This window comes from Salvelinus namaycush, chromosome 12 (assembly GCF_016432855.1).
Source record: "Salvelinus namaycush isolate Seneca chromosome 12, SaNama_1.0, whole genome shotgun sequence".
Classification (NCBI taxonomy): Eukaryota; Metazoa; Chordata; class Actinopteri; order Salmoniformes; family Salmonidae; genus Salvelinus; species Salvelinus namaycush.
In genome coordinates, this window is record NC_052318.1 from 48,000,318 (window position 1) to 48,020,592 (window position 20,275).

A 20,275-nucleotide genomic window follows, 5' to 3' on the forward strand; every position below is an offset into this window, starting at 1 on the left:
CTGTAATTGCTGCCAAAGGTGCTTCAACAAAGTACTGAGTAAAAGGTCTGAATACTTACTTATGTAAATGTTATATTTTTGTTTTAAAAAATTATTCTAAAAAACAGTTTTTGCTTTGCCATTATGGGGTATTGTGTGTAGATTGATGAGGGGGGAAAAACTATTTAATACATTTTAGAATAAGCATGTAACAAGACAAGGTGTCTGAGTACTTTCCGAAGGCACTGTATATATGGAAAAGTTATTGTTTAAAAATGTTGACCAATCGATTGGTCGAAAGTACAGACGACTTCCGGTTGAACAAGACAGCCCTATTGGCTGACTACAATATTTTATATTGACATGTTAATAAATATTTACATTTACATTTAAGTCATTTAGCAGACGCTCTTAGCCAGAGCGACTTACAAATTGGTGCATTCACCTTATGATATCCAGTGGAACAACCACTTTACAATAGTGCATCTAAATCTTTTAAGGGGGGGGTTAGAAGGATTACTTTATCCTATCCTAGGTATTCCTTAAAGAGGTGGGGTTTCAGGTGTCTCCGGATGGTGGTGATTGACTCCGCTGACCTGGCGTCGTGAGGGAGTTTGTTCCAAATATCTGCTGTGTTAATTTTGGCATGTTTACCTGCCTACTTATCGTAGATTGCAAGCCCATAATAAATCAATAGGGCTAACTGGCTAGCTACTAATGTTACCAAGCCAGATAGCCATGAATAATTGTTAGCTAGCCATCTACCTTGAATAACATTAGTTTTAGGGCCATTATTTTAGCTACATTATTATGATTCACAAATAACTAGCTGATAGTTATGAAGTAAAACGCTTGTTTAATCTCTATTGTGGGAAGAATGTTCAGTGAATGGTTGAGGCCATAGTCAAGTCAATAGGGCTAAGTTATAGTTAGCTAGCCACGAAGAATTGGTAGCTAGCTACCCACAATTTTTTTTTACATCTACCTTGCTTTGTGTATATCTTGTTTTGTCTTTATTGTTGTCCTGGATAGAAGAAGGTTCAGTGAATGTGGAGGTGCAGCGTGAGGTAATACAGTAGGGGGAGTGAGAGTCCTTTTCAAATGTAATGTTTCATGCGTTCTCCACACTCGTCCTCACAAGAACGTACTCAGAGAACGTCCTCGGAGAATGCACTCAGAAAGTGTGGAGCACTGCATATTGAGAAACAGCCATTCAGTTGTTCCAAACTCACTTCATTCGCGCTAAAGAGGGAGGCTCGCTCAGTTGGTGCTAGAACACGTGCAGATCAAATACACAACTGGAACTCCGATAAAGGCGTTTTATATGTCCTAATCATTTGAAAGATTGCTCAGAAAAACAGGTGTTTTAATCAGTGTATGCTTACTTCGATTTTGATCTGAAGTCGAAATGTTTTATTTTCCTCTGTTACGCATTGTGCACTGAACTGTCATGCATGATTATTGCTCACACTCCGATGTTCAAATGAAGGGAATTAAGTCGTCTTTAATGCGCAACACCGCAGCGCTCAACTCAAACAGCAGTGTGTAGGCAACTGTAGCAAGAGTTTACAATCTTTGCTGTAGCTGCTGGCAAAGTACATCAAAGCCTATACTTTATCATTCAGGATGTAACTTTCCAGTGCTACTATTATTGCCATGTCGCATTGGTCCTTGATCTGAACTGTAAGTTATGCATCAAAGTAGCCTGTTTTGCATTGATAACCCAATATAATCTCAGCAACTGCTCAAACAATAATCCAAACAATATTGGTTATTGCTTATTTGAATTCCCCCAAAAAGGTATTTTGTTTAGAAATGATAACTAATGATTCCAGGCTATTATGAAACGGTACTAACTGCTGTTGCCGTGTGCTTTTTTTCTCTCTCTGTGACCAAAACATGACATTCTATTTTTAGCTAATATGGGAGTGAATACATACAAGCAGCATATCAAACTAGGATCATTTTGTAGGTTACACTGACAACTATACGAATATTTGCCAGGTCATATTATTTAATTATAAATCTGAGATGTGGGAAGCTGAAAAGGCTAAAGCCAGCTAACTACTACTAACAAGGGAAGATGACTCTTCCTTGCTTTCACCACAAATGAGAAGACCAAAAAATAACAAAGCTATCGCCCCCTTGTGAACAAGAGTCTAGGAAACATGGAACGGCTAGGGTATCATGTTACCAAAAGTTGCGCTGCTCCAAAAAATGGACTCCACCCAATCAAAAAAATAGACTCCACCCGAATGGTCACGGAGGGATCTGCATATTGGCCTTTAGGCCAACGGAGCTCTTAAAGGGACATTGGTGTCTTAGAAGGGCAGTGACATACTTTGTAGGGTGTTCACCCATAAAATGATAAATTCATTCAAGGTTTATACAAATATGCCCACTCAATAGAACATTAGGTTAGAAAAACAATAGTCCAAACCCCATGTCTCTACCATTTATGGTTAAAAAGTTAGAATATTTACAATGACAATACTTGAATATTAAACCATTTTTTTGTGAGTAATAATAATACTCAGGATGTTTCCAATGGGGTAAATGCAGATGGACAAGCCCCATTTTCCAGCCTGCCGGTAGGCCTATGTATTTATAGCCCTTATCTTGTGTCATCACGCAAAGCCTTTTTTTTTTTTTTTTTTTTTTTTTTTAAATTTTTATCCCATTTTCTCCCCAATTTTTCATGGTATCCAATCGCTAGTAATTACTACCTTGTCTCATCGCTACAACTCCCGTACGGGCTCGGGAGAGACGAAGGTCGAAAGCCATGCGTCCTCCGAAGCACAACCCAACCAGCCGTACTGCTTCTTAACACAGCGCGCCTCCAACCCGGAAGCCAGCCGCACCAATGTGTCGGAGGAAACACCGTGTACCTGGCCCCCTTGGTTGGCGCGCACTGCGCCCGGCCCGCCACAGGAGTCGCTGGAGCGCGATGAGACAAGGATATCCCTACCGGCCAAACCCTCCCTACCCCGGACGACGCTATGCCAATTGTGCGTCGCCCCACGGACCTCCCGGTCGCGGCCGGCTGCGACAGAGCCTGGGCGCGAACCCAGAGACTCTGGTGGCGCAGTTAGCACTGCGATGCAGTGCCCTAGACCACTGCGCCACCCGGGAGGCCCGCAAAGCCTTTTATCTGATGGAAACACACCTCTGGTGGGGAAATGCAAAAAAAATGTAATGCACATTTTCTGATAGTCGTAAATTGCTTGGCAACCTAGCTAGTGATACTCTATATCAGAGGTGCACAATTGGCCGGACTTGGCCACAACGGGTCCGGACCGAGTGAAGGTTCTATCTGGACATCGACACATTTCTCATAAATAATTGTTAAATTAAATACCGATGAAGCAACCCTTTTTTTCAATGTACACATACAGCGCAGATTGTAAGGTCCCAGACAGTTCCCCATACTACTGTGTGTTGTCCAATCGCGTGGGTTATTTAAATCACTTCACGAAACTCAGCCAATCAAAGCGAATGTTTACAATGCATGTTAGGAGACTGATGTTGTCAGAGAGAGCAAGACCGCAAGAGAAGCAAAGGCGGAAGCGAGAGGAGAAAGTGTCCAACCACTCTGCCTGATATGTTCAGAGACCGTGGCTCTAATAAAAAGTGCCAACGTGACGCGACACTACGAGACAAAGCACAGATCTTTTGAGCAAACATATCCACAGCAGTCTGAGGTGAGGGCACGCAAAATAAACAAACTCAAAGCCCAGTATGATCGGTCCACCAGAGTCCTCTCCCATGCATTCACTGCACAACAACGTGCAAGTGAATGTTCACTAAAAATAGCTTGGATTTTGGGTCAACACCAAAATCCGTTTTACTGACGGGGGAGTGGCGATGGAGTGCATGAATGCTGTTGCTGAAACTTTACTTGACGGTAAACAAAAAGACGAGCTGTGTGAAAAGATCCAAGCAAATCCCAATGTCACGTACAACAACAGCAAGAAAGAGTGAAATACTAACAGAGGATGTATTATTGCAGCATAATGAAGCTATTCGGGGTGCACCATGCATTGCATTAGCTGTTGATGGACCTACTGATGTGAGTGATAATGCCCATCTTCTGGTGTATGTTAGATTTTACCACACAGAGAAGAAGGAATTCTGTGAAGACCTGTTAGGTGTAACACCACTCGAGACACATACAAGAGGAAAGGACATATACATGGCCAGAAAGGACATGCTGAGAAAGAGGGGGATAGATCTAAAACAAGTGGTCTCTATCACCTCAGACGGGGCCCCTGCCATGACAGGAAGAGAGAGAGGAGCTGTGGCATGGCTGAAAGAGGAAAACCCTGATCTCACAGCTTACCACTGCATCATTCATCAGTCTGTCCTCTGCGCCAATCTGTCAGAAGAGTATGCTGAAGTGATGAATACAATGATGAAACTCATTCACTTCCTCAGGGCATCCTCGTCTCATCAACATCGCCTGCTGAGAGAATTCCTGAAAGAAGTTGAGGCAAATGCAAATGACCTATGGCTGCACAACAACGTAAGATGGCTCAGTAAAGGCAGGGTGTTGAAACGCTTTTGGTCCATTCAAATGGATATAACAGCTTTCCTAGTACAGCTCAAGAGTCAGAAGGCAACACAGTTTTCACTTTTGTTGCAAGACGAGCAAAATGGATATTGTTGCTTTTTTGGTAAACATCACATCACACCTTAATGAGCTCAATGTGAAACTACAGGGCGAGAACAATTCAGTTTGTGATCTGATGACATCTGTCCTCTCCTTCCAGAGGAAACTGGAAGTGTTCAATGAAGATCTTCAAGGAGACTGTGCACACTTCTCAAAAGTGCAGGAACAGATTCGGGGTGAGAGAGATGCTTCTCATGTTGACTTCATAGATAAGCTGATTGGAAACTTCAGAAATCGCTTTGACAGCTTCAGCCTTGGATCGCATCTCCTTCTAATCGAGAATCCATTCCTCATCACAGATGTCAGGGGATTTTCAGAGGAGGTGACACAGACCTTCAAGTGGGCACATGCTGGATCTCTACAGATGGAACTGATTGATCTGCAAGCAAATGTTGCACTAAGAGAGCACTTTCAACTAACTGATCATGACCCTTTCTGGCTGCAGGCAGAAAACAGGTCTGAGACTGTTTCCCCTGGTCTAACCAAAGTAGCACTACACACCTTGACCATGTTTGGCTCCACATACAGTTGTGAGTCTTCTTTCTCCGCTATGAACATCATTAAAAATAAGTACTGTTCTAGACTCACCAATGAGTACCTACATATGTGCATGAGAATGGCACTGACTCCATTCCAGCCAAGGTTCAAATGACTGGCAGGGCAAGCAAAAGCCTATTTCTCTCACTAAAGAAGAGAGATGGAGAAGTGAAGTGGGAGAGAGTCGTAAAGATAAATATTAAACCTGTGGTTTCTTATTTGTTCAAAAGTCAAAGCACTTTTTTCAGAAACAGGCGCTCTTGTTATTTTTTTGTTAAGATGCAGTCTTGTTTTACTTGAAGTAAAAACATTTGTGATAGGCCTACTTTTATTTATGATTACGCTGCATATTTATTTTTACCTCATGTTTAATGTGTCTACATTGAAAATGTGCAATAAATATTGTTGAAATGCTATTGAAATGTAGTACTTTGTTTATTAGCTATACATATACAAGAACTACATATGTCCCCAAAACTTAGCGCACATTAGACAATTTAATGGTTTGGACCTGTTGTTAATCACTGGACCTCTTTGAATTCTAATTGTGCACCCCTGCTTTATGTAATGACAAGATCCGTCTTATCTATGCCCTAACAATGGGAGTCGTTGGCGGAAAGTCAGGCGGAAGGAGGCGAGATCAGGTGGGAACATTCTAGCCAATGGGAGGGCATAGTTTTTCTCAAAGTTGCGGAGATACCATGTGCGTCCACTTATATCAGTACGTTCATAACAAACTAAACATTACGGAACTTATATTAGATCAAATAAGCCTCACTTAGCAAATTAGCAATAAAAAATGTTGTTGACCAAATCTGACACTCATAGACCTCCATAAAAAAAATCCCCAATTGGTCTGCGTATCGCTGTATTTTCGCATTGACAGATTTAAGGGAGTGGAGCTTCTCGCTTCACCTCGTCCTTAGAATGTATCACGCAAGTTAGGTGTGTGCCCCAGCTTTTGCATTGCTGTTCGTCAGCAACGTTATGCAAGTTTATTGAACATGGCTGCCTCAATGCAATCATTGTAATGAGCCAATCACATTCTGACAGACCCCTTATAGATTTTTGTTTAGAAATGTAGTTTTTTCCCAAGATATCATTATAATTAGCAAATGTATGCAACATGACATGTATCATAAAGTATCAACATTGAACGTTATCCTACAGAGACCTCTCCAACAGAGACAATGGCCCAGAGGGCATGGAGCCAGATGGCATCATTGAGGTAAGTGTTTGTGTGTGTGTCAAGCTACACTTTGTTAAATGTTGGATAAAGGACAGGTTGCATTGTTGAATATCGAATGGCATGTTGTCTAATAGAATGGAAGAAAAGATGCATGTATCTCACACTTGGTTTTCTGTCTCCGCTGGCTAAAAAAACAGTACCGGCGTGCTATTTATACTGACCGTGCTCTACGAAAAAAAAATCTCCACAGAGTAACTGGAATGAGATCGTGGACAGCTTCGATGAGATGGCCCTGCGTGAGACTCTCCTGAGAGGAATCTATGCCTATGGTTTTGAGAAACCCTCTGCCATTCAGCAGAGGGCCATCCTCCCTTGTATCAAGGGTAAGTACAAGCTTCCTCAAATATAAACTCACACACAAAGGATATAACCTCTGCAAGTTGTTTATTTTGTTCACGTCTCAGTCAGACCTTTTTCAAGATGGGTATAAGCTAAGGTTCCAAAATGCCTATTATGTGTTGATTCTTGAACATTGCTTTTTGCTTCAAGATGATCTAGCCTAAATTGTCGCTGACTGAAGTTGCATGGGCATCTGTACTTACTTACTTAAAAATTGTATTTAAAAAAACAAACATTTAACCTTTATTTAATTACTTAATCGTCTTAATTCCTGTGTAGAACATAAGGTTTTCTTGAGAGATCATACTATACTGCCCTTTATTCCAGAGTATCCTACCGGTCAGGTTTGGAGACGTTCACAATCTTGCCTTTCATTTTTTATTATTTTCATGCAAGTTAATGATTAAGTGTACACATTTCCTAAGCTTCAAAACAGAGTGACCCAAATGCCTTTAAAGTGTATCCTTGATTTTAGCAACTAGGAACCAAATGGGATGAAACAGGGAGGGACCTACCTGAATTTGTCCAATAAGAAACACTTGTTTTTCTTTTCTGTTACAAAATGTTTGGCTACGGTGTGAACAAATGAATACGACCCTTCATTCCCCACCAGGTTATGATGTCATTGCACAGGCCCAGTCCGGCACAGGGAAGACTGCCACGTTCGCCATCTCCATCCTCCAGCAGATTGATATCGAGCTGAAGGGCACCCAGGCCTTGGTCCTCGCTCCTACCCGAGAGCTGGCTCAGCAGGCAGGTTGCACAAACATTAAATTGCCATAAAAACAGTTAACTGTGAATGCAACTCCTGTACCCTTTACACAGTCGTACCGATGCTGTACCATGGTGCCTCTGGTATTGTAATATGACATGGTCCTTTCCAGTACGGTTCTAGCAACTGGTGGATGAGTAACCAGACCAGTACTGTAAAGCGTGGCTCGGCTTTGCTCCATAGTGTGAATCAAACCATGTACTATATTGTGCGATCTCTGTCTCTGGGCAAGGAAGTGTCTTTGAGTGGCACTGAGTGTTATATCTGACAAGGGGAAAGGGACAATGCCATATTCATCCCAGCCGACTCGGTGCAGTGAGCAACTGGCTGGTTCATGCTATGGGCACAAACTCATAATTGAGTTGCAAAAATCTGATTCCTTATGAATATTGTTGCTTGCCAAAGTAATACGAATTTGTATTAAAAAGCTAAAAGTATCTTGACCATGGAATTACCTCGACTTAAGAACATATGGAATAGAATTGTAATGTGGGTCTTCATGAGTATTGTGTGCATGTAAATGTAGTAAAATGTGTGCCAGAGGGGGAGCTTTCTCTTGCCACTGTGCTTCTGCTTGCTCTCTGGGGTCTAGGCTGGGTTACTCTAAAAGCACTTTGTGACAACTGTGGATGTGAAAAAGGGTTTTAATAAATTGTATTGACTCCCTCTCCTCTTCAATAGATCCAGAAGGTGATCCTGGCCCTCGGTGACTACATGGGAGCCTCCTGCCATGCCTGTATTGGCGGCACAAACGTCCGTAACGAGGTGACAAAGCTCCAGGCTGAGGCTCCGAACATAGTGGTTGGAACGCCAGGCCGCGTGTTTGACATGTTGAACCGCAAGTTCCTCTGTGAGTAATGACCTCAGGGTCTTTGTTTACTTTTGTGTTATTCTGCATTCATTTTCTTTTTTTTGTGACCAGATTTGTATAGATAACAACAGGTTGGAACCGGTTCAGGGAACAGAACCGGAAAATATTTTTTTCCCGAAGAACAGAATCAGAACAGCGAACGAAAGTGATCTATACTGTTCCGGAACAGAACAGTTCTTTTAAAAGCATGGGTACTGGTTAACCCTGTAGGTCTAAGCCCTTAGATCGCAATATCTACTATGCTAACATATGAAATTGTTTTAAAATGATCATAAAATGTATAATTTAGCCATTTGATTTGGAATTTTGGGACCTCTGTAGGTATAGATTTCTTTTTTTGATGACACATTGAATTTAGACTTTACTGCTATAACCCATAGGAACGCATTGAATAACACCATTCATAAATGGCAAAACACAAAGTAAAAAAATAAATCATAAGGAACAAGGTTTTGAAGTGTTTTTTTACCTTTTGGCACATTTGACCCGCTAATGCACTTTTTTGCCATTTTTACAGCCCGGTAATGGCATAGAGCAGAATAACCGACACCTTCTTTTTTGTGAGAGTCCCCTTTTGATATTGGTGGCATATTAGTTTGTAGCTCCAACGGTTCGGTCTGGACAGTCAGTTTTTTGAGAAGACCTCTTCGAAATGAGGACATCTGTGACAGAGTTCAGACAACTGCCGTAAAGCTTGTGGATATCATAGACCCCAACAACAGAGACTGTCGTGTTCGTGGGAATCTCCACTTTCGATATTGGTGACATATTAGGTTTTACAGATGTGAAGCACGGGTGCATCAATCGACTCTATTTAAATAAAGAAATAAATTATTTTTACGTTCTCTGGCATTTTTTTCAGTCCCACAAAAAAACGCAACAAAGTGCCTATGCAAAGCCCACACTTTGCCACTCAGAAATGTATTCCCGTGTCTGTCTGCCTGCCAGCTGAAAATCTTTGCCAGTATGTGTGCGTGTAGACAACCTGCCCCTCCCCCTCCGAAGCATAGTCTCGTAGCCTACTGACGTTACAAGCGTGATTCACAAATGAGGTGAGAGATTTTTAATTTGAGAATAGATTAACCTATTCAATGCTAGTTAAGGATACTGTTTTCATGTTTCACATTGGATTTATTAACTACAAAAAGGTAAGACTTGTTTTAAATTAAAATTCTGGTGCTGCTCTGCACACACATGCTTGCTTGCTAGCTAGCTAGCTGGTCCAACGTTGAGCCAACTCTGAAGTTCAAAGACATTCAAAATTCCTTCATAGAAGCTGCTCCTGCGTTGGTATAATTGTATAAATGCTTGTCACAACAACATGCCCAGCACTTCAAGCCTCTTCCTCCACCCTCTCTCGCTCTCTCCCCACCCACAACATTTCTGGCACATCTCGCACCCTACACTCATCTGTCCAATGCATGTAAATAGCTTGCCTGCTCCATAGCAATTAAGCTGCTCTATCCCCACTGATTGGTAAGGTAATGTAATGGCAAACTAAATGTTAATTTAAAAAAAATATTTCTCAAGTTTAAAAAGGAACTGAAAGGAACGATATAAACTGTTACTTTTTTTTTGGGCTCGAACCGGTTCCGAACTTTATTTTATTGGTTGGAACAGTGGAACGGAACGAACAAAATAATTGTTCTGTTCGGAACGAAACGATTGGAAAATAATCTCGGTTCTAACCACTGGAGATAACATAACTGTTTATGTCATACTTTTCTCAAGTTGTTGTTTACATCAGTATGTTTTATTTAATTATTTGTTTACTGAATGGAGTATTGGGATTGGACTATTTTGTGTTCAAGTTGTCTGAACTAAGTGCTCATCTTCCCCCTACAGCTGCTAAGTACATCAAGATGTTTGTCCTGGACGAGGCTGATGAGATGTTGAGCCGGGGTTTCAAGGACCAGATCTATGAAATTTTCCAGAAGCTCGGCACCAGCACACAGGTAAGAGGACCACACGCACAAGTAAGGGCCTGTCAAACAGTCCGTTAGAAAGCTATGACCATGACAAAATTGCGCCGACAGACACGGTCACCCCGCTTCTAGCTCCTAGACAACTTTGCAGACATTTTCGGAGGGTTATTTCTTACATTATTTGCTCAGAATGTTTGTAGTATTATTTCCTACAGCCGAAAATAACTTTTGGACATTCGATCGGTGGCCACTCACCAGAAATTTGACTTCTCTGACCTGGATCCTTCCCGAGGCAGCCCCATTCATCCTGGGTGTTACACCAAACCGTTGACGTTGGAGGAGAGGGAGAAGTGGGGTTCTAGTCAGGCTCAGTCGGCGAGCAAATCATCCACTGCTTCATAGTATATTACTTGCTAACGAGCTCAGGCCGAAGATCTCCTTTCAGAGAGACATAAGGGACTGTAACATACTCAGTTTTACAGAATCATGGCTCTCTGGATTTATTGTCTCCATACAGCCAGCGGGGTTCTCTGTTCATTGCGCGGACAGGAAGAAATAACCATTTGGTAAAAACAAAGGTGGAGGGGTATGTCTCATGATTTAACAACTCATGGAGTGATTGTGGTAACGTACACCAACTCAAGGCCTTTTGTTCCCCCGATCTGGTATACCTCACCATTAAATGCCAACCGCATTACCTCCAGAGAGAATTTTCTTCGGTTGTCACTGCCATGTATATCCCCCCAAGCAGACACCACAATGGCTCTCAAGGAACTACACCGGACTTTGTGCAAACTAGAAACCGCATATCCTGAGGCCGCATTTATTGTAGCTGTTGACTTTAATAAAGGAAATCTGAGGTAAATACTTCTGAAATTCTACCAGCACATCTCCTGTGCTACACGTGGAGAGAACAAGGCCTTCCTCCGCCCTCCCTTTGGCAAATCAGATCACACCTCCATCCTGCACCTCCCCACCTATAGACAGAAACTTATTCATGAAGCACCCGTGGTAAGGGCTGTTCAATGTTGGTCTGACCAATCGGAATCTATGCTTCAAGACTGTTTTGATCACTCGGACTGGGAAATGTTTCCGGTTCGCCTCTGGGAATATTATTGACGTATACACTGACTTGGTGACTGGATTCATCAGGAAGTGCATAGAGTATGTTGTTCCTACTTTGACGATTAGCAATTATCCAAACCAAAAACCGTGGATAGATGGCAGCATTCGCAAAACTGAAAGCGCGAACCACCACATTTAACCACGACACGGTGACTGGGAACAGCTATGACCTCCGTAAGGCAATGAGGCGAAATTATAATACAGGGACAAAGTGGAGTTGTAATCTAACGGCTCAGACACAAGATGCATGTGGCAGGGACTCCAGACAGACAATCACAGATTATAATGGGAAAGCCAGCCACGTCGCGAACACCGATGCCTCACTCCTGGGCAAGCTAAACACCTTTTCTTCGCCCACTTTGAGGAAAACAAGCAAATTGGGCCACCGCCGCTAACGAGGACTGTGTGCTCCCTATCTCTGTGGCCAACGTGAGTAAGGCCTTCAAGTGTGTTAAACGATGAGAAAAAGTCATACAATTCCAGGTGAACTTACAATGCAGTATAATGGTCCTGTTACGTTTGTTTGACCGCTAGGGCCAGGCAATGAAGTTATATACTGAACAAAAATATAAATGCAACACGTAAAGTGTTGGTCCCATGAGCTGAAATAAAAGATCACTGAAATGTTCCATATGCACAAAAAGCTTATTTCGCTCAATTTTTTTTCCACAAATGTGTTTACATCCCTGTTAGTGAGCATTTCTCCTGTGTGAAGATAATCCATCCACTTGATGGGTGTGGCATATCAAGAAGCTGATTAAACAGCATGATCATTACACAGGTCAATATCCAGCAACTTCGCACAGCTATTGAAGATGAGTGGGACAGCATTCCATAGGCCACAATCAACAGCCTTATCACCTTATCACCAATCAACAGCCTTAACAGCCTTATTATCTATGTGACGGAGATGTGGTACAGTACCAGTCAAAAGCTTGGACACACCTACTCATTCCAGTGTTTTTCTTTATTTTTACTATTTTCTACATTGTAGAATAATAATGAAGACATCAAAACTATGAAGTAACACATATGGAATAGTGTACAGTAGTAACCAAAAAAGTGTTAAACAAATCAAAATATATTTTGTATTTGAGATTCTTCAAAGTAGCCACCCTCTGCCTTGATGACAGCTTTGCACACTCTTGGCATTCTCTCAACCAGCTTCACCTGGAATGCTTTTCCAACAATCTTGAAGGAGTTCCCACATGTGCTGAGCACCTGTTGGCTGCTTTTCCTTCACTCTGCGGTCCAACTCATCCCAAACCACCTCAATTGGGTTGAGGTCTGGTGATTGTGGAGGCCAGGTCATCTGATGCAGCACTCCATCACTCTCTTTCTTGGTCAAATAGCCCTTACACAGTCTGGAGGTGTGTTTTGGGTCATTGTCCTGTTGAAAAACAAATGATAGTCACACTAAGCCCAATCCAGATGGGATGGCGTATTATTTCATAGTTTTGATGTCTTCACTATCATTCTACAATGTAGAAAATAAAAACCCTGGAATCTGTAGGTGTGTCCAAACTTTTGACTGGTACTGTATATGTGACCAACATATGCATATCTTTATTTCCAGTCAGCCCTTCGATTAGGGCCTAATGAATTCATTTCAATTGACTGATTTCCTTATATGAACTGTAACTCAGTCAAATCTAACTAGTAAACTCCTTGAAATTGTTGCATGTTGTTTTATATCTTTGTTCACTATAAATATAAATGTCTTTGTGTTTAACAAACAATTTTTTTTAGCAGAGCAGCTCAAGATTATTTGATTGACAGTTCTGGTTGCCTATTGATGGACTTTAGTCCCGCTTCAAAAGGGGCATTCCTTTACAGACAAGTAAAATGTTCATTCATATCACCAAAGAAGGCTCCATGTCGGCATTTAAAAACTGTAGTGTAGCCTACCCTAACAGACAGATAAACAAACAAACATGCCGTAGCCGAGGCTGAAACGTGTAATCAATACAGGCTACATGTGGTCATGGTTTTAAAAGTTATTCAATCTTACGTAGGCTAGTAGCCTATTAAACTTGGCTGTGGCCAGGGTCATGGAAGCTCTGTAGCCACAGTGATTTGAGCTATCCGATTGGGCAGCGCAGTAGGTGCACTCGATTTAGTCACAGATTTGACGGTCCGCCGGGTAGGCGGATTTTGTCTCATGGGAACGCTTTGCTTACCCGGTGCGCAGGACTTTTGAATCAAGTGCACCTACTGGCAACAGCTCAACATGATTTAAATAAAGGAGTGCAAGCCTTTATTGTTTGTTGGGTTTTCTACAGAAATATTTGGTGATCAACTAGGAATGCCTTGAAGATCGACGATCGACCGGTTGGCGACCACTGGATTAGGATATTCTAAATGCAACAGACCAAAGACTGAACACACACTTGCATCATTAGCAATGAGACAGAGCAAGTAGAGCAGGCAGGCCAGCTTGAGGAAGAGAGAGGCAGAAGCTTGCTCTTATGTTTTGGTAATCTGCATCTCGCAATGTCTTGTCTTGCATGACTTCCAAATTCACCAAGTAGCCTAAAGTTCCCTTCTTCCTCTTTAGTTTTATTTGAGTTACACAACTTCCCCAGGCCTTCATAGCCGATCGGCTGTATCTCGGAAAATGTTTTGTGATAAATGAACTGTGATTTTAATTAAGTGGGGGGGGGGAAACAAAGAAATATGTTCGGTTAGGGATTTTTCTTAATGTTAAGGATCCAAACTTTGTTTAAACATTTTTAATGTTGAGGCATTATATATTTTTAATGTTTAAACATTCCCACCCTTAGTTTTGGTACTAGTTCATTTTTGTTTATTTAAGAAAATAAAAAAGTGTTGTTATTCCTGATTCCATACAGTGTATGATCATGTAATATAATGCCTCATGAGAGCACAATATGGAATACCAACACTTTGTATTTTCTTCAATGAAAACACACGATTACGCAAACAACAACACTCAAATAAAGTGCAATATGCATTTGAAATCAATATGTAAACATGTTTCAGACATTGTATAGGTTTCTGCTATGTTTTGTAACAAAGAGAAAAATATGCATGCTTGTGTGACTCAAAGGGCATGTCTGTAGTACGGTACTTCTCATTTCCCACTCCAGGCTAGTGTGATGGGCTGTCACTGTTCAGTAGCTTTCTGTAGCCTTGGGGGTCTATCCATCTGTAGTAAGCTTGTAGTGGCCAATTCATTGACAACTTCGGCTTTAGCTTGGTCATTGCTAATGCCTTCAGAAAGTATTCACACCTCTTGACTTTTCCACATTTTGTTACAGCTTGAATTTAAAATTGATTACATTTTGATTTTGTGTGACTGATCTACACACAATACCCACAGTAAACCTGGTTCAGTCTGCTTTCTACCAGACACTCGGAGACCATTCTGTATGGTTGAAAGAGATGGGGGGGGGGGGGGGGGGGCTAATATGTCTGGCTGCACATCTGACTGGCATACTTACTGCAAATTGAGAAATTATGTGACTAAACGCAACAAAAGGAAGAAGAAACTGTATTATGAAACCAAGATCAATGAAAAAAACTTGTACTTTCAATTAAATTATGGGCAGAAAGACAAATTCAACTCCATCTTTCATCGAATCAGATGGCTTATTCATCACTAAACCATTGGATGTTGCCAATTATTTTAATGATTATTTCATTGGCAAAGTGGGCAAACTTATGCAGGAAATGCGAACAATTGTATTCATGCATAAAAAAACTAATAATGAAAGAATAGTATTGCCAGTTTGAATTTTGCAAAGTTAGTGTGGGAGAGGTGGATTTTTTTTTGTTATCGATCAATAATGACAAACCTCCTGGCATTGACAACTTAGATGGAAAGCTACTGAGGATGGTAGCTGACTCTATAGCCACTCCTATCTGTCATATCTTTAATCTGAGCCTAGAGGAAAGTCTTTGTCCTCAGGCCTGGAGGGAAGCCAAAGTCATTCCACTACCCAAGAGTGGTAAAGCGGCCTTTACTGGTTCTAAATGTCAGGAATTGTGAACAACAGAGTTTAAATGTATTTGGCTAAGGTGCATGTAAACTTCCGACTTCAACTGTATATAATGAATATGAATTGGGTGTGTTGAGATTATTACATATAAAAGCACTAAACCTCTCTAAAAGCTTCACTTATTCAAAAGTTTTATTTGAACCCTAAATGGTTCTCAAGTAGATTACTAAGAAAAGCTCATCCATTCTTTAAAATTTGCCTTTGTGCAGATTTCCATGTCTCATTTTCGATTAATTGTCACGGTTGTTAGAATGGACTGACCACGGCGCAGCGTGATTAGAGTTCCACATCTTTTATTTAAGTGAAACTTCTACAAAACAATAAACTAACAACGAAACATGAAAGTAGTGGCGCCACATACACAAAACATCCAACGAACGTGAAGTACAGCGCGCGCACATAGGCACTAACTGAAACAATATCCCACAAAGCAGGTGGGAGAAAGGGCTTCCTAAATATGATCGGCAATTAGAGGCAACGATTACCAGCTGCCTCTAATTGGGAACCATACAAACCACCAACATAGAAATACAATGACTAGAACACCCCCCTAGTCACGCTCTGACCTAAACACCATAGAGAACCAGGGGCTCTCTATGGTCAGGGCGTGACATTAATAGAAAATTATACTTTTTTTAAATAGCTCTCTTTTTCAAACAAGCATTGCAGAGCTGGCTACTATTTCAATTTCATCCCCCTGAAAAGATAGAACAAATATTATGGCTGAACTCAAATGTGCTGGTTGATAAAATACCTGTATTTATGGGAAAGATGTTTGAAAAGGTTATTTTGTTCTTAAATGATATTGTAAATTGTAATGGTAGAGTTATGTCCCTCATGAAGATTTTTAATGTACCGATTCCATGGTACAGGGTGTATGAGTTGATATATAAAACAATGCAAGATTCAAGACTTCGTGCTTTTCAGATAAAATTATTATATAGAATTCTTGCCACCAACAAAATGTTGAATATCTGGTGCATAAAAACCTCGAGGATACAGAATCAATAGACCATTTATTTTGGTATTGCCCTCTGGTAGCCTGTTTCTGGTCTCAGGTTCAGGAATGGCTGAAAATGAATAGCATTGATCTAAAATTGACCCTAGAAATAGTACTGTTAGGAGATCTGGAGAGACCGGGTCAGTCAATTACTAATATACTAATATTCTTAGTAAAAATATTTATCTTTAACTCGCAATCTGTGGATTCTATTCGATTAGATAGATTGAAATTGTACGTTAAACATCACAGTATAGTTGAAAGATGTGTGTTGCGTAGGAACCCGAAGTGGGTGGCCAGAAGAGATAGATGGGATGGGCTGAGGGAAGCTGAGGGTTGGGATGTGGAATTGGAGACAAGTGGGAGTGGAGTTGCTGCGCGGGAGATAGAATGGATTGTCAAAGATACGTTTTTTTTTTGTTAAGTCTCAATAAAACATAATAAAAGTACGTTTGAATGACACTAAGGGGCAGTGTTTTTACACCTAATGCTGGTTTGCCTGAGGCTGATGACGTGCAGGTGTTTGTACACATGCATATACACACTCTCATTCAAATAAACGCATACAAGAACACACACATATATTTTATAGTGCCAGACACGCACACAAACATATACAGTTGGCATTGCTGTATGATTTTAGGTGTCCTTGATGTCCTTTGTTTTAAATGTATTAATTTTTAAAATTATTTATTTTGCATTGCTCATCATTAATCACTAGTCAGGCTCTGTCCTGTACCCCACCCTCAACCTTGAGGCTGCTGCTTTATGGTCATAGTCATTGAACACTGGCCACTTTAATAATGTTTACATACTGTCTTGCCCACTTTATGTGTGTATATACTGTATTCTAGTCATGGCTCATCCTATATAACTACTGCTGTACACACTTTTTCTATTCATATTAGTCCCCGACTAAAAAAAATCTTTGTCGACCCGAGTTGCTCTGTTCTTTCAACCAGTCGATTGGTCGAAAAGTTGGATTGGTCGAAATGTTTAAGCTTTATTTTTCCATATATAGACAGGTGATTCAATAAAATAAACGACATATGCACTGAGCTTGTCTGATGCTTTTAGCACACTGTTTGATTAAATAATTAAGATAAATGACTCAAAGAGCGTAACGCTCACACTGTGTTAATAAAAATGATAGCGAGTGCCTGTGTGACTGGCACACGTTGTCTCGCTCTCCTTCCTACTGCAGAAAAATGGCAGCACAACAAGTGTTTATTGCGCAGCCTATCGACCAGTCGACTAAATGGGGTCAACCCTAATTTACTGACCATACTGTCTATATACACCATTTATATACTATATATTTATATTCTGATCTCTGACATTGCTCGTTCTGATGTTTACATTTTTTGTTGTCTTTATTACTTTTGGATTATGTGTGTATTGCTGTACTGTCACGCCCTGATCTGTTTCATCTGGCCTTGTGCTTGTCTCCACCCCCCACCAGGTGTCTCCCATCTTCCCCACTTATACTCTGCCCCTGTTGTTACAATAAACATTGTTACTTCACACAGTCTGCACTTGGGTCTTACCTTGATTCTTGATAGTGAGAACTGGCTATGACTGACCCAGCAGACTTGGACCAGCTCCGCAACGCCATCTCCTCCCAAGGAGCCACCATTGAGAGGCACGAGGAGTTGCTTCCCGGTCTGATGGAAGGGTTCCAGGCTGTGGCCGAACGTCACGACCTAGCCTTGGACGCATTGCGGGAGAAATTCCATGGGTTGTCTACTAGGCAGCCTACCACGACGGTAACTTCCCAGCCCCTCTGTAACTCCCCGGTTTCCCGGGAATCCAGCTTGCCTCCCTTGGAGCGCTACGGTGGAGATTCCATAACCTGCCAGGCATTTCTCTCCCAGTGCACTCTCGTTTCCGAGCTGCAGCCTTCTTCGTTCCCCTTGGACCGCTCAAAGATAGGGTACATTATTACGCTGTTGTGCGGGAGGGCACTCGCCTGGGCCACGGCAGTGTGGGAGCAACAATCCACCGTCTGCCTCAGTCTGGTGGTATTCATGGTGGAGGTGAGAAGTTTTTGAGGCTCCGGTGTCCGGGAGAGAGCCTGCCCGGAAGTTACTCCAGCTTGGCAGGACACCCTCAGTGTGGCAGACTATGAGGTGGAGTTCCGCACACTAGCAGTGGAGGGTACCTGGAACCCGGAAGCGCTGTTCGACACGTTCCTGCACGGATTATCGGAGGAACTAAAGGATGAGCTGGTAGCCCGAGAACTACCGATGGATCTCGAATCACTCATCGCTTTAACCATCCTGATCGATGGTCGGCTACGGGGAATGTAGGAGGGAGAAGAGGTCCGATTGCGATCCCAATAGCTCACTCAGGGATCCCACCTTGCATCTGATGAACTCTGGAAGTCCCCGGCGTCTACGTCCCCGAGAGGATCCGAGCTTACCTGAGTCCCTCCAAGAGCCTCCGGAGACTGCCGATTCACCTCTTCCCGAGCCGATGCAGCTCGGCAGGGCGAGGCTGTCTCCAGCCGAACGCATATGCAGACTTGAGACCCAGAGTTGTCTGTATTGCGGTACTGCTGGTCATTTTGTGTCTACCTGTCCCTTCAAGAGACCGAGCTCATTCGTTGGAGTGAGTACACTGGTGGGTCTTGAAGATAATTGTTCTTCTCCCCTTACTCGCCCCCCTCTCCATGCCATCCTGCTGTGGGGTGACCAGTCCAAGTATCTTCAGGTACTCATCGACTCAGGGGCCGATGTGAGTCTCATAGCCGTTACCCTGGCGTCCAAGCTGTGCATCCCCACTCAACCCCTCTCCATTCCCATGGGTGTTAGAGCGCTGGACGGGCGCTCTATAGGCCGGGTCACCCCCCAGACCACCCCTTTCAACTTACGATTGTCGGGAACCACAGCGACACGATTCAATTCCTGCTGGTTGAGTCTCCGCAGGGTACTGTGGTATTGGGATTCTCTTGGCTCCAGCGACACAATCCCTCCATTAACTGGGCTACTGGTGCCAGTACTACTGGAGCCTGTCCTGCCACACTCATTGCCTGAAGTCAGCTCTGCCTGCCCCGGGAAGTGTTCCTGGGGGCTTGGAAATTGCCCCGGACCTCTCCGCCAGCTTCGCAGAGTACCAGGACCTCCGGGAGGGGTTCAGTAAGGCCCGGGCCACTTCGATTCCGCAGCACCGACCGGTATCCAAGAAGGTCAAGCCTGAGGCGCTGGCATGCCACTATAGTGCCGCGGCTACACCCCCGGAAGCTGATGCCTTTCCCCCCTGCTCCAAGATCATTTGCCCCTCTGCTTTTCATCTTCTGTTGCCCCATACCCTCTGTATTTTTCCTACCTTTTCTGTGTCTAGAGTCAAAACCATGTCTGACTGCCCCTTGTCTTCTGTTTCTAGGCCCATCCCTTCCCCCCGTGTCATTGGTGGCCAGCCAGCGTACACGGTGAGACGCCTCCTGAGGGTTCGGGGCAGGGATTTCCAGTACCTGGTTGACTGGGAGGGTTATGGCCCGGAGGAGAGGTGCTCGGTTCCCGCTAAAGACATCCTGGACCCGGGCCCTCATCGCCGACTTTCACCGCCGGCACCCCAGTCAACCAGGTATCCGCCCAGGTGGAACGCCAGGTGGCGTCCCTAGGGGGGGGGGGTTACTGTCACGCCCTGGCCTGTTTCACCTCTCCTTGTGCTTGTCTCCACCCCCTCCAGGTGTTGCCCATCTTCCCCACTTATCCTATGGGTATTTATACCTGTATTTTCTGTCTGTATGTGCCAGTTCGTCTTGTTTGTTCAAGTCAACCAGCGT

General features: G+C 42.8%; 1 protein-coding gene across 2 annotated transcripts in view; it reads left to right on the forward strand.

The window, feature by feature from the left end:
• LOC120057365 (eukaryotic initiation factor 4A-I) overlaps positions 1-20,275 on the forward strand; it is a 36,757-nt gene that overhangs the window by 4,979 nt on the left and 11,503 nt on the right. Inside the window, exons 2-6 of one of the 2 annotated variants that reach the window (XM_039005958.1) lie at positions 6,356-6,413; positions 6,625-6,757; positions 7,387-7,526; positions 8,227-8,395; positions 10,262-10,371. In XM_039005958.1, coding sequence (XP_038861886.1) covers positions 6,356-6,413; positions 6,625-6,757; positions 7,387-7,526; positions 8,227-8,395; positions 10,262-10,371 — 610 coding nt within the window. Of the gene's footprint in view, positions 1-6,349; positions 6,414-6,571; positions 6,758-7,386; positions 7,527-8,226; positions 8,396-10,261; positions 10,372-20,275 lie in introns of those variants that run through there. The other variant, XM_039005959.1, reaches the window with a different exon arrangement.